Source organism: Zophobas morio, unplaced genomic scaffold, assembly GCF_036711695.1.
Source record: "Zophobas morio isolate AGI-343-1 ecotype UQ-CSIRO unplaced genomic scaffold, CSIRO_AGI_Zmor_V1 ptg000007l, whole genome shotgun sequence".
Lineage (NCBI taxonomy): Eukaryota > Metazoa > Arthropoda > Insecta > Coleoptera > Tenebrionidae > Zophobas > Zophobas morio.
In genome coordinates, this window is record NW_026972112.1 from 1,630,554 (window position 1) to 1,645,583 (window position 15,030).

General features: G+C 37.8%; 3 protein-coding genes across 7 annotated transcripts in view; 1 reads left to right on the forward strand and 2 right to left on the reverse strand.

The window, feature by feature from the left end:
- LOC135124201 (calbindin-32) overlaps positions 1-15,030 on the reverse strand; it is a 325,924-nt gene that overhangs the window by 119,028 nt on the left and 191,866 nt on the right. The gene's annotated exons all lie outside the window — the stretch shown is intronic.
- On the forward strand, positions 948-1,372 carry LOC135124670 (B1 protein-like). Its single transcript, XM_064049904.1, has 2 exons — positions 948-995; positions 1,046-1,372. Exons 1-2 carry the CDS (start codon positions 948-950, stop codon positions 1,370-1,372), a joined length of 375 nt encoding a protein of 124 aa, XP_063905974.1.
- On the reverse strand, positions 2,370-3,162 carry LOC135124196 (B1 protein-like). Its single transcript, XM_064049094.1, has 2 exons — positions 3,052-3,162; positions 2,370-3,001 (listed from the first exon to the last, which is right to left on the reverse strand). The coding sequence occupies exons 1-2, from the start codon at positions 3,097-3,099 to the stop codon at positions 2,675-2,677; spliced, it is 375 nt and encodes a 124-aa protein (XP_063905164.1). The 5' UTR covers positions 3,100-3,162; the 3' UTR covers positions 2,370-2,674.

The window sequence follows — 15,030 nt, forward strand, 5'->3', positions numbered from 1 at the left end:
CAGGTACTTAGTCTCATATTCATTTTCTTTTTTTTATTTAGTCAGTTACAGTGTGCATACGAATCAACTGACTGTGTAGCAGGGTTAACTGACGATGTTAGGAGAGATATTGAAAACGGTAATTTTTATAACCCAGTAATGGGAAAGTATTTGTTCTGTCTCAATCAGTTGCTGGGAGTACAGGATTACTCAGGCCGGTTGAAGATTCCCCGAATAAAGATTTATCTGAAGAAGTTCAATGAGAACATACAACGTCAGGCAGAGCAGAAGTGTTTGAGAAATCGGGAGACTCCAGAAATGACAGCTTTGAATTTAGCGAGGTGCATGAGGTCCGTTTTGCCATTTAAAAGAACATAAAATTTGATACTTCACAGGTTTTAGAATTGTCTCTTTTAATGTATCTTCCTTAGTAGAAAATTTAGTCACAACTTCCTGAATTTTTTTCTGTAACCACTGTCCCATCCCGAGCTCCATTCGAAGTTACCTAAAGACTTGCGCTTTTGGATTTGGATTTGTATTATTTTCGGCTCCATTTATTCAACAATGTTAACAGAATCGAGTAAATAAAAATAACGACATAACTTTTCAAAAAATCTCAATTTATCAATAGCTTTATGAATTTTTGATTCTTAGAAAATTAGCGAAAGTCCTTTTTTGTAAATTTGGATGGAAATTAAACAATTTTTAAATGTAATTTGTTTTAAATGTTACATAATAAAAAAAAAATTAATAACAATCTTGCTCCCTTAACACAGTTCCTTGTTTATAGACATAACTTTTATTGTTTAACCAAAGATTCTAAGTCCAAAATAAAACTTTACGCTATTAATTTTTTGACCTTTCTTCTTGTTGTTGACTTCACCTTTAACTCTTCCCGTTATCACCGCCTTATCACATCTCAAAACTATTCATAACCCATTCGTTCAAAATATTTTCAGTAATCCACAATGAATTTTTCCGCATTTCTTTTCGTTTCGCTCTTCGTGTACACTCAGGTAATTAGTTTCCTTTAATACTTTCTTTGTCTTATTTGGTTGACCACTAGTGTGACCCACAACAACACGCCATCGAGGCTTGTGAGCAAAAATCAGGAATTACTAAAGAAATCCTACAGGATCTTAGAGCAGGAAAATTTGATAACCCAAAAGCAGCGCCCTATTTATTGTGTACTCATAAGGTGATTGGGTTCCAAAACGAAGCAGGGGAGTTACAGGCTGACAAAATTGAATATCATCTAAAGAAAGTATGTCGCACTCAGGAGCAAATGCAACTCATAGAACAGCAGTGTTTGCATAATAAGGAGACCCCAGAAAAGACGGCTTTAGAGTTTATAAAGTGCAGCTATATTTATTTATACGGAAACACAAATTGAGAACGTAACATAAAATCGAACAAGTTAAACTGAAATTATATATTTTTAAGGCGTGTAATGAGCAACATTTTGATTGTTATTACTTTTATGAAACGATCGCAGGTTTATAGTCCTTTGTTTAACGATCAATGGGTCTTGAAACACATTTTGAGTTACTGGTGTAATTTATGGTGGACTTGCGTAATAAAACGTGGTTTTTGCATGGTATTGTCTCAGACTTTGCAAAGTACGTACCCCTAAAAGCCAAGTTTAATGACAAGTTGTTTTTTACGCTTTCTACCCCCACTTAAGACATATCTCTCCACTTTGGCCGTGACAGTGCTCCTTCTGAGTGGGGTGTCGATTTTAGATTTTTCCATTTTTAGATTTAGATTTTTCGGAGACTAGTTTTCACATTCACGTCAACACATTTTTTACTATTTGTGGACAGATTTTCCCGAAAATCCGGAGAGCTCACAATGAAAAATAATTCTTTTGTGGATTAAATTATGTGTAAAAGATCCTCATAATGTTTCTTTCATTTCGCTCTGACGTAATTGTACGCAACAATCTAGAAAGTACAAAGAGATCAAACCTTGAACTGCTACCATCTCGAAGTTATTATTTAATCTGCTCATTACTTGAGTTTAGTTTATATTATAGTTTCAAGGTAATGATTTATTTAAACTGTGTCACCTCTTGGCACACGATTTTTTCTACAGCCAGTGCCGTCTCTTCAGATAATCACTCAACACCGCTTCCGGTAAATGAATAAGCGTGACGTGTGATTAAAAGTGATTTTACAAGGCTACAGTTAGATTTTTTGTTTAAAAACCAAGCAGCTGGAAATAACTGTACTAAATGGTTAAAGTGAAAAAGTGGTGTGCATGTGATAAACAACCTCTAATTATGCTTTTGCGATATTGTCGTAATAATAAGGTTTAAGAATATGCGTTTTAATATAGACAACTTGTCATTAAACTTGGAATTTAAGGGTACGTACATTGAGACAAAAGCGTGCAACAAATTATGTTTTATTACGCATGTCCACCATAAAATACATCAGTCACTCAAAATATGTTTCAAGACCCATTTATCGTTCAACAAAGGACTATAAACTTGTGATCAATTCATAAAAGCAATAACAAAAAAATATTGGCCATCACACGCTTTGAAAATACATAATTTCAGCTCAACTTGTTCGATTTTATGTTATGTTAATTAATTTCACGAGATAAACAAATATGATTGACAGTTAATAACATTACATGTTTTACTTATTTATTAAAACTAAATAATAAACATTTTCCGGTATCGCTTTTCTCAGTTTGCGTTTCCATGTAAACAAATATTGCTACACTTTGTAAACTCTGCAGCCGTTTTTTCTGGAGTCTCCTTATTGTGCAGACACAGCTGTTCCAACCGTTCTATTTGCTCCTGAGTGTGAGACGTTTTCTTCAAATGGTCTTTGATTTTGTCGGCCTGTAACTCCCCTGCTTCATTTTGAAACCCAATCACCTTATGAGCACACAACAAATAGGCCGCTAGTTTTGGGTTATCGTATTTTCCTGCTTTAAGACCCTGTAGGATTTCTTTAGTAACCCCTGATTTTTGCTCACAGGCGTCGATGGCCTCTTCGTGTGGGTAGCACTAGTGGGCAACCAAATAAGACAATGAAAGCAAAAGAGGAAACTACTTACCTGAGCGTACACGAAGAGCGAAACGAAAAGAAGTGCGGAAAAATTCATTGTGGATTAGTGAAAATATTTTGCACGAATGCGTTATGTATGCGGTTTTGAGATGTGATAAGGTGGTGATAACTGGAAGAGTTAAAGGTGAAGTCAAGACGATAGTGTAGAGTTTGTTTTTGTTTTTTGTTAAACAGTAGGAGTTCTCCGAATGATTACGTGGGGATAGTTCGTCAAAGACCGGAAAAGTTAAAGGTGATGGTTAATGTTGTCTATATGCCAGAAACTGTGTTAAGAGAGCAAGATTGTTTTTGTAGATGATGTTGGTTTTTATCTCACTTTCGTCGTTAACTATGGAATTTGTATGATAAAGCAAGATTGATTAGCAAAATAGCAACATCCAATGAGCTTGATCAAACCCTTATTACCAGTGAACTTAAAATTATAACTAGGATAAGTTAGACGATACTACTGAGTTCTTTGACAATTTTCTGTCCTATGTGATACCTCAATATGAAATTATTATCATTAGTGGCGACTTGAATATCAATTAATGCCTTCAATCAAGGACGACTGGACTTACTATAAAAGATTAAGAAATCTCACATTAGCAGCAATTAGACGAGAAAAAAGAGCTATTCTCACTTTTCAAGCTCATTCTATGAATAAAAAAGGTTTGTGGGTGACTGTATAGACTCCATTGATAAAAACTATGCAGCTGTAGCTACCTTTCTAAACTTCGCCAAGGCTTTTGATACGCTGGATCACGATCTAATACTATGGTTTTGATTTAATTACGACCAATTTTTTTAGATCATATCTCTCCAATCGTTATCAACAAGTTGTGCTTGAGTCAGGAAAATCTGAAGTAGCCTTACTTATATCGGGTGTCCCTCAGAGATCAATCTTAGGACACATCTTATTTATTATATATACTGCCCAATTGCTAAGCATGCCTTCATCAAGTAAAAAAGAGCGTTTGCTGACGATACGCAACTTTTGCTTCACTTTCGACCTTCCCTAGTAGAGGATGCGTGTAGTGATATAAATAAAGATCTTGTGAATCTTGTTAAAGCTGTGTCTTCAATCAATTTAAAACTCAATGCTGATACAACAGCTTTCGACTCGGATTTGTCAAAAATTTGTCAGGTACACTTTACTGTACTTGCTAAGATAAAACTGATTTAAGCGAATGACATAATCTCCTCTAAGAAAAGAGAGGGTGCGTGGGGCTAGTGCTTGCTAAGATAAAGACTGATTTTGGCCCATGAAATATCCTCTAAGAAAATAGAGGGTGGGTGAGCTTTACTAGTACTTCTTAAGTTAAAACTGACTTTGGCAAATGATACCTATTTTCTTGAGGGTATATCATTCGCCAAAATCAGTTTTATCTTGGCCGGAACTAGCCCCGCCCACCCGCCCTCTCTTTTCATAGAGGGTATCTCATTTGCCAAAATCACTCTTACCTTGGTAGGTACTAGCCTCGCCCACCCACTCTCTCTTTTCTTAGAGGGTATGTCATTTGCCAAAATCAGTCTTATCTTAACAAGCAGTAGCCCCACCCGCCCACCCTCTTTTCTCTTAGAAGGTATATCATTTGCCAAAATCAGTTTCATCTTGGCAGGAACTAGCCCCGCCCACCCACCCTCTCTATTCTAAGAGAGATATCATTTGCTAAAATCAGTCTTATCGTAGCAGGTACTAGCCCCGCCCACCCACCCTCTCTTTTCTTAGAAGGCATATCATTTGCTGAATTCAGTCTTATCTTAACAAGCAGTAGCCCCACCCGCCCACCCCCTTTTCCCTTAGAAGGTATATCGTTTGCTAAAGTCAGTCTTATCTTAACAAGCAGTAGCCCCACCCGCCCAATCTTTTTTTTCTTAGAAAGTATATCATTTGCCAAAATCAGTTTCATCTTGGCAGGAACTAGCCCCGCCCGCCAACTCTCTCTTTTCTTAAAGAGTATGTCATTTGACAAAATCGGTCTTATTTTAGTGCAAGTAATAACTCCGCCCACCCGTAAAGAGATCTCATTAGCCAAACTCAGTATTATCCTAGCAGGTACTAACCCCGCCCACCCACCCTCTCTTTTCTTAGAGAGTATGTCATTTGCCAAAATCAGTTTCATCTTAGCAGCTACTAACCCGGCCCACCCACCCTCTTTTTTCTTAGAAGGTATATCATTTGCTAAAGTCAGTCTTATCTTAACAAGCAGTAGCCCCACCCATCCACCCACTTTTTTCTTAGAAGGTATATCATTTGCCAAATTCAGTATTATCCTAGCAGGTACTAACCCCGCCCACCCACCCTCTCTTTTCTTAGAGGGTATATCATTTGATAAAATTAGTCTTATCCTAGCTAGTAGCTGCTAAGATAAAACTGATTTTAGCAAACGAAATATATTCAAATAAAATAAAAGGCGGGTGGGTGGAGCCAGTACTTTTTAAAATAAAACTGATTTAGACGAATGACATATTATCTTCTAAGAAAATAGAGGAAGAGTGGGCGGGGGTTGTACTTGTTAAGACAAGACTGATTTTGGCGGTTAACATAGACTCTAAGAAAAGAGAGGGTGGGTGGGCGGGGCTAGTATTTGCTAAGATGAGAGTAATTTTGGCCAAGGGCATACCTTCCAAGAAAATACAGGGTGGGTGGGTGGGGCTAGTATTTGTTAAGGTAAGACTGACATTAGCAAATGATACCCATTTTCTTAGAGGGTATATCATTCGCCAAAATCAGTTTTATCTTGGCAGGAACTAGCCCCGCCCACCCGCCCTCTCTTTTCTTAGAGGGTATCTCATTTGCCAAAATCACTCTTACCTTGGTAGGTACTAGCCCCGCCCACCCACCCTCTCTTTTCTTAGAGTGTATCTCATTTGCCAAAATCACTCTTACCTTGGTACGTACTAGCGCCGCCCACCCACCCTCTTTTTTCTTAGAAGGTATATCATTTGCTAAAGTCAGTCTTATCTTAACAAGCAGTAGCCCCACCCGCCCACCCTCTTTTCTCTTAGAAGGTATATCATTTGCCAAACCAATTTCATCTTGACAGGAACTAGCCCCGCCCGCCAACCCTCTCTTTTCTTAAAGAGTATGTCATTTGCCAAAATTGGTCTTATTTTAGTGCAAGTAATAACTCCGCCCACCCGTAGAGAGACATCATTAGCCAAAATCAGTATGATCCTAGCAGGTACTAACCCCGCCCACCCACCCTCTCTTTTCTTAGAGGGTATATCATTTGATAAAATTAGTCTTATCCTAGCTAGTAGCTGTTAAGATAAAACTGATTTTAGCAAACGAAATATATACAAATATAATAAAAGGCGGGTGGGCGGGACCAGTACTTTTTAAGATAAAACTGATTTAGGCGAATGACATATTATCTTCTAGGAAAATAGAGGAAGAGTGGGCGGGGGTTGTATTTGTTAAGACAAGACTGATTTTGGCGGTTAACATATCCTCTAAGAAAAGAGAGGGTGGGTGGGCGGCGCTAGTATTTGCTAAGATGAGAGTAATTTTGGCCAAGGGCATATCTTCCAAGAAAATAGAGGGTGGGTGGGTGGGGCTAGTATTTGTTAAGAAAAGAATGATTTAACAAATCATACCTATTTTCTTAGAGAGTATATCATTCGCCAAAATCAGTTTTATCTTGGCAGGAACTAGCCCCGCCCACCCGCCCTCTCTTTTCTTAGAGGGTATCTCATTTGCCAAAATCACTCTTACCTTGGTAGGTACTAGCCCCGCCCACCCACCCTCTTTTTTCTTAGAGAGTATGTCATTTGCCAAAATCAGTTTCATCTTAGCAGCTACTAGCCCCGCCCAATCACCCTCTTTTTTCTGAAAAGGTATATCATTTGCCAAAGTCAGTCTTATCTTAACAAGCAGTAGCCCCACCCACCCACCCTCTTTTTTCTTAGAAGATATGTCATTTGCCAAAATCAGTATTATCCTAGCAGGTACTAACCCCGCCCACCCACCTTCTCTTTTCTTAGAGGGTATATCATTTGATAAAATTAGTCTTATCCTAGCTAGTAGCTGCTAAAACAAAACTGATTTTAGCAAACGAAATACCCTCAAAGAAAATAAAAGGCGGGTGGGCGGGGCCAGTACTTTTTAAGATAGAACTGATTTAGGCGAATGACATATTATCTTCTAAGAAAATAGAGGAAGAGTGGGCGGGGGTTGTACTTGTTAAGACAAGACTGATTTCGGCGGTTAACATATCCTCTAAGAAGAGAGAGGGTGGGTGGGCGGGGCTAGTATTTGCTAAGATGAGAGTAATTTTGGCGAAGGACATATCTTCCAAGAAAATAGAGGGTGGGTGGGTGGGGCTAGTATTTGTTAGGATAAGAATGGCTTTAGCAAATCATACCTATTTTCTTAGAGGGTATATCATTCGCCAAAATCAGTCAAGTATTAGCCGAGCCCACCCACCCTCTCTTTTCTTAAAGGTATGTTACTTGCCAAAATCAGACTTATTTTAGCAGGTACTAACCACTTACCACTACTTAACTAATTTGTCTGGGACGCCTATATTTGTAGATATATATTCTTAATTCCTAATATTTACTGTTAAATTATTGTGTGTATTATATATTTTTTGTTGTGGTTATTACATATTTACATTATTATTTTTTTCTAGCTGTTGCATCTCTAAGTTAATTTTATTATTTTATTGTTTTTGCATTTAATATTAATTTTGTAAGGTCGAGTGGAATAGCCTATGGCTCGAGTCCGCCTAATCATGTATCATTATATTATGAATAAAGACCTATGTATGTATGTACTTGTGATTTTTTTGTTTTTTTATTACTTTTATTGTACGGGACATTTTTATGGGTAGTATGTGTCTTTCATACAGTAACTGCTTTATTTCAGTGCGTTAATTTTAATCCCAGTGGGATACGAACAATGACGGCTGGAGGTGTTGGAATCCCACCTACTGCACTTATTTTTCGTTTTGATTTCAAAAAATTCAGTATTCGTGGTGCTCTACAACCTTTTAAACAAATTATATTTAAAAATTTAATTTTTCTATTTTCATTCATAAAGATATTGATAAATTGAGATTTTTTGAAATCGTCGACTGTTTGAATTGTCGAATAAATGAAGCCGAAAATAACTTGTTCGGGATGGGGCAGTGGTGACAGAACAAAATTCAGGAAGCTGTGACTAAATTTTCTACTAAGGAAGATACATTACAAGAGGCAATGCTGGAACCTGCGAAGTATTAGTTAAAATTTGATTTGTTTAAGCCAACCTAATAAAGGAATTGGTGCATCTCTCAAAATTTAAAGCTGTCATTTCTGGAGTGTCCAGATTTTCCAAACATTCCCGTTCTATTTTACGTTTTATCTCCTTCCTGATCTTCTTTTTGCTCAGATAACCCTGTATTATGAAAGGCTGCAAGTCGCCTTCTGCATCCTGGAATCCCATCAACTTATGGATACAGAAAAAATACGCCCCCAATTCTGAGTTATCAAAGTTGCCTTTTCTAATGTCTCTCACCAGATCGTAGGTTAACCCTTCCAGACACTCTTTGGGTCTCGATTTATCACACTATGACAGACCAAATAAAAAAAAGAAAGTGAATAGGTGACTAAGTACCTGAGTGTACGCGAAGAGGGAGACGAAGAGGATAGCGGCGATCTTCATTTTGTACCACCACGGTTAATAACTACCAAAAAGATTAATAGTAGAGTACTTAACTTGTTATTAAACTCACCTTTACTAGACACCGATATCTACTGGCTTTGTGGAGGACAAAACACGGTTTTTATTGGACACAGACTAAATTGCATTGGCACATCAAAATGTACTTCAGGCTTCACTTGTTATTAAACAAAAGACTATAAAGTTTGGTTGATGGTTCTAATTAAAATATTAGGACTACTTATATAAACACCCGAGAATATTTAACGAAGCTGTTGTTTTTGCTTAATCATGGTTGACACCAGATGCGGATCGAAATATTGAAATCTTGTGAACGCCAGCGTTTTTAGCTTGAAGGTGGAAGTCGAATTTAGCACACTTGACGGGTGCTAAACAAAAAACAACAAACACTGTTTCCACAGCTCATAATTTTGAAGCAGAAATAATTTTTTCAAACCAGGTGAGAATATTTTAATTAGTAGAGTAATAATATAAATTGCTCCGCTAAATATTAGTTTAAGCTCGATCAACTGAACCGGATTTTTTCTAAACAATATTGTTTTTAAAAAAGCTTAAACAACGTTGATTGCTCCAAAAATAAGTTTTCTGTAAATCAACAAATATGAGATAATTAAACATAAAGCGGTTTACCTGTTGTTCTGATTGCTGTTTTCTTCTGAGTGAAAGACGTTTTCTTCAAATGATCTTTAAGTTTCCTACCTAATCACTTGTGAGCACTAGTTGTATGCCCCGCTTTAAGGTCTTGTAAGAGTTCTTAGAATTATTGAAAATATTTTTCACAGCTGAGAAATGTATGGTTCTGAGATGTGGTAATGTAGTGATAACTGGAAGAGTTAAAGGTGATGTCAACACGAAAAGAAAAGTCAAAACAACCACCTTTATAGCTCAAACAACTAAACAGTTTTATTTTGTACTGATTTGGAAATATCTGGCATTTTGGCTAAACAATAACGCTCCTGAGAATAATAGTGGTGATGTTTCCTGAATTTTGTGTTAATCGACGAAATAAAAGAATCTTGTTTTAGAGGTATTTTTAATGAATGATGATTTTGTTTACTTTAATTATGTAAATTGTTATTAAATGTACAAGCTACTATGGTACCAAAAAGTCGTCGAAAAAAATATTTACGAAAAATTTAGGCCAAAATATTGTATCAGCAGCTCAAAATATCATCTCAAGCTCCATTTCTTGTCAAACAAAAGACTATAAAGCCGCCCATAAAAAAGTCATACAATTTTAATTTATGGTGGTCACAGAAAAAAAACCTGAAGTTGTGATTAAATTTTCTACTAAGGAAGATACATTACAAGAAACAATGCTGGGACCTGTGAAGTATTAGTTAAATCTTCTTGTCCTTTGACCTGCCGTCATGAGGCTGACGCAGATTTCAAACTTCAAAGCCGTTGCTTCTGGAGTCTTGCGATTTTTCACACACTCCAGTTCTATCTTGCGTTGTACCTTCAGACTGATGTTGGTTTTCCTCAAATGGCGTCTTATTGCGGAAAATAGCAGCTTGCCTTCTTCATTTTGGAGCCCCGCCAACTTATGAGCACAAAAAAAGAACGCCCCCAATTCTGGTCTATTAAAATTGCCTCTTTCAATGTCTTCGTACATAGCTTCGGTTAACCCTGACTCTTCTAGGCAGTCATTTGATTTTGGTTTTTGACACTATGACTGACTAAATAAAAAGAAAGGAAATAAATAGGAGACTAAGTACCTGAGTGTACGCGAAGACGAGAGAGACGAAGATGAAAGCGGTGATCTTCATTTTGGATTACCACGGTTGATAACTACCAAAAATTGGTACTTAACTGGTTATTAAACTCACCTTTACTAAAGTGCGATGTCTACTAGCTTGTGAAAGACAAAACACGGTTTTTATTCCGCACTGAATAAATTGCATTGGGAAATCAAAATTTACTTCAGGCTACATTTGTTATTCAACAAAAGACTATAAAGTTCTTTTGACTACGAGATGATCGTAATAAAAATATTAAGAGTAGTTATAAAGACAAGCGAAAATGACGAAGTTGTTGTTCTTGCTTAATCAATCAAAAAATAATCGCAGTCATGGTTGACACCTGATGTGGTGATACGTCGACCTACAAAAGTAAATCAGGTGTTCATGGGGACAGAAATACTGAAATCTTGTGAACGCCAGCGTTTTTACCTTGAAGGTGGAAACTTATTTTCACAGAAATAATTTTTTCAAACTAGGTGAGGATATTTTAATTTAGGTCTGAATATGAGTAATTGTTAAGTAAACCCAATTCACCTGGGTTTTACAATGCAGAATCAGTATAAATTGGACCATAAAATATTAGTTCAAGCTCGATCAACTAAACTGGATTATTTTCTAAACAATATTTTTTTAAAAAAGCTTATACAACGTCGATTGCTTCAAGAATCTGTGTGTTAATGTGTGATCAAAATTTTTTGCTGAAGGAAATGTTTAATAACAACGACCATTTATATTTTTGGAATAATAAAATTTTCTGAAAGTGAAAGACGTTTTCTCCAAATGATCTTTAATTTTGTCAGCCTGCTTCATTTTGGAACTTGTATGGTTTTGAAAGAGCCGAAAATTTCGTATTTGTAAAACGAAAATAAAGCCGAAAAAAGGACTGGTCATAGAAAAAAACCTGAAGTTGTGATTAAATTTTCTACTAAGGAAAATATATTACAAGAGACAATCCTGGAAGCTGTGAAGTATTAGTTAAAATTGTATTTTTGATCTCATATTAAGCCTCTGACGCACTTCTAAAAATTTGATAGACGTCATTTCTGGAGTCTTCTGGTTTATGAAACAGCGCCGTTTTATATCACGTTCCATCTCCCGACTGAGACCCTTTTCCCTGAAGTAGTTTATTATTGCGGCAGTCCGCAACAGGCCTGATTTAGTTTGGAATCCCCTGATGGGTACACGAAAAGTACGCTCCCAAATTTGGTACACTAAAATTGCCTGCTTCTATATCTTCCCAAATATCGTCGGTTAATCCTGACTTTTCCATACAGTCACTTACTGGAGATTCATCATCACAACAGTATGACTGATAAAATAAAAAAAAAACAAATAAATAGGAGACTGAGTACCTGAATGTATGCGAAGAGGGAGACGAAGAGGATAGCGGTGATCTGCATTTTGGATCACCACACTTGATAGCTACCAAAAAGGCCGTCATAAAAATTAGATAACTAACTAATAGAGTGCTTAACTTGTTGTTAAACTCACCTCTACTAAACACGGTGTTTATGGTAGACTGAGTAAATGGCAACTACAAATCAAAATTTACTTCAAGCTACACTTGTTATTCAACAAACGACTATAAAGTTTTGGTGACTACGAGATGATAGTAATAAACATTAGAACTAGTTTTAAAAGCAAATTTGGGAACGAAAATCACCCAATAAACGTGGCTTTTATTATGCACAATCAGTATAAATTGTACCTGCACCTCAAAATATTAGTTTAAACTCGATCAACAAAAGACGATAAATACAGTAAATGCGATATAAAAACAATCCTGAAATGGATTATTTTCTATAGAATACTTTTCTTGAAACGTTTAAATTAAACGTCAATTGTTTCAAGACTCTGCACTCAATCTAAATTTTTTTGGGTACTTTTTTAACATAGTGTTACGTTGTTCGGTGAATAAAATCGGCGTGGGTAAAACCCAACAATTTATTTCTTAATACTTCTTCTCTTTCCGGTGCTCTTTATAGGCTTCCCGGTCTTCAGTTTTTCTAGTGTTTTTTGCCCTATTGAAAAATTTTCTTAGCCCCGATAGGAGAAGGCTGAGCCTTCGGTTTCATCATAGTGTACCTTTGCCCAGGCCTTCCTTCATTAGGGGGCAAATTTTCTCATAAGCTGACATTAGAGAGTCGTTGATTATGTTCTCTAGAGGTAGTTTCCCGCCTTCTCGTCCTCTTTTTCGTTTCAGCTACCAGAGGTGTGGAGGTTGAAGGCCGCACTCTCTTTATTGACCCTGAGGTCTTTCTTTCCCCCGGGTTGTTTGCCCTTTGCTCTTAGGGTTTATCCTCGCCACCTCCGCTTGCAATCGACCCTTCCTCCGCCTTTTTACCTCAGCCTCTTAGGAAGCTGTGACCCCACATTGGCTGGGTTTTCCGTTTGAGGTGCACCCGAAGGCACTTCCTCAGTGGGTTTTTTGTTTTTATTATCCACCAAGCCGACAACCACCAAGGCATGTCCAGGCAAGAAGAGCCTCCGTCCTAACCTACATATCTGGAGAAGGGAAAAAATCCAGGTCAGACTTTCACTACCCCCAGGAGGGTTTAGTTCCGGGGGGCATTTCCGCCCACCCTAGATCTCCCTTCCCCAGGACTTGTCCGGCTCTTCGTAACATTCGTTGGACTGGACACGGCTGAATGATAATCGTTTCCGAAGGTGGCGTCTATTTAATCCCATACTTGTGCGTTCGAAGTCTTTCTCGAATATCCATCGCGACATCTGCTTCGGGGCTAGTATCTGCTAAGATAAGACTGAATTTATCTAATGAGATACCTTCCAAGAAAAGAGAGGGTGGGTGGGCGGGGCTAGTACCTGCTACTATAAGACTGACTTTGGCAAATGAGATCTCTCTTAGAAAAGAGAGGGCGGGTGAGTGGGGCTAGCATCTGCCAAAATCAGATTTATCTTAACAGGTACTAGCCCCACCCACCCACCCTCTCGTTTCTTAAAAGGTATGTCATCTGCCAAAATCAGTTTTATATTAGCAGATACTAGTGCCACCCACCCACCCTCCCTTTTCTTACAAGGTTTGCCAATATCAGTTTTATCTTAGCAGCTACTACCTAGGACAAGACTGATTTTGGCAAATCACATAGTTTCCAAGAAAATAGAGGGTGGGTGGGCGGGGTAGTAACTGCCAAGATAAGACTGATTTTGGCAAATGAAATATCCTCTAAGAGAAGTGAGGGCGGGTGGGCGGGGCTATTATCTGCTAAGATAAGACTGAATTCATCTAATGAGATACCTTCCAAGAGAAGAGAGGGTGGGTGGGCGGGGCTAGTACCTGCTACGGTAAGACTGATTTTGGCAAATGAGATCTCTCTTAGAAAAGAGAGGGCGGGTGAGTGGGGCTAGCATCTGCTAAATCAGATTTATCTTAACAGGTACCTAGCCCCACTCACCCACCCTCTCGTTTCTTAAAAGGTATGTCATCTGCCAAAATCAGTTTTATCTTAGCAGATACTTGTACCACCCACCCACCCTCTCGTTTCTTACAAGCTATTTCATTTGCCAATTTCAGTTTTATCTTAGCAGCTACTACCTAGGACAAGACTGATTTTGGCAAATCACATAGTTTCCAAGAAAATAGGGGGTGGGTGGGCGGGGCTAGTAACTGCCAAGATAAGACTGATTTTGGCAAATGAAATATCCTCTAAGAGAAGTGAGGGCGGGTGGGCGGGGCTAGTATCTGCTAAGATAAGACTGAATTCATCTAATGAGATACCTTCCAAGAAAAGAGAGGGTGGGTGGGCGGGGCTAGTACCTGCTACGATAAGACTGATTTTGGCAAATGAGATCTCTCTTAGAATAGAGAGGGCGGGTGGGTGGGGATAGCATCTGCTAAAATCAGTTTTATCTTAGCAGCTGCTAGCCCCGCCCACCCACCTTCTCTTAGGGTATGTCATTTGCCAAAATCACTTTTATCTTAGTAGCTACTAGCCCCACCCACCCGCCCTCTCTTTTCTTACAAGATATGTCATTTGCCAAAATCACAGCTACTAGCTAAAATAAGACTGATTTTGGCAAATGACATACCCTTTAAGAAAAGAGAGGGTGGGTGAGCGGGGCTAGTATCCGTCAAGATAAGACTGATTTTGGCAAATGAGGTACCCTCTAAGAAAAGAAAAGGCGAGTGGGCGGGGCTTGACAGCGTTTTGAGATTCTAGCGATTCGAGAAACGTTAGATTTTAGAGATTCTAAAGATTCTGAAGATTTCAAGAATTTGAGGATTCTCAAAATTATAAATAAATATTCTAAAGATTTCAAAAATTCCAGAGATTCCACGAATTCCAAAAATTGCGAGGTTAGAGATTTCAAAAAGTCTACATATTCTGAAAATTTTGAATATTCTATATGTTCTACAGATTTTACAGTTTCTAACGGATCTAGATTCCAAATAACTTAAAATTTCCAATATTTCGGAAACTGAAATACCAAAAATTTTGAGGAATTTTCGAACGCCGCTTCGAGACTTACTTGTCTTTATGCGACCGCTGCTCGGCCGTCCTGAGTGATGAGTAGGCTTCGGATCTTAGGTTTTTTGCCTTTTTATATCTACTTAGGC

Coding starts and splice junctions, on each gene's coding strand:
- LOC135124196 (XM_064049094.1), bottom strand. CDS start 3,099: ATGAATTTTTCCGCACTTCTTTTCGTTTCGCTCTTCGTGTACGCTCAG. Junction 3,002..3,051: donor CGCTCTTCGTGTACGCTCAG/GTAAGTAGTTTC, acceptor GTTGCCCACTAG/TGCTACCCACACGAAGAGGC.
- LOC135124670 (XM_064049904.1), top strand. CDS start 948: ATGAATTTTTCCGCATTTCTTTTCGTTTCGCTCTTCGTGTACACTCAG. Junction 996..1,045: donor CGCTCTTCGTGTACACTCAG/GTAATTAGTTTC, acceptor GTTGACCACTAG/TGTGACCCACAACAACACGC.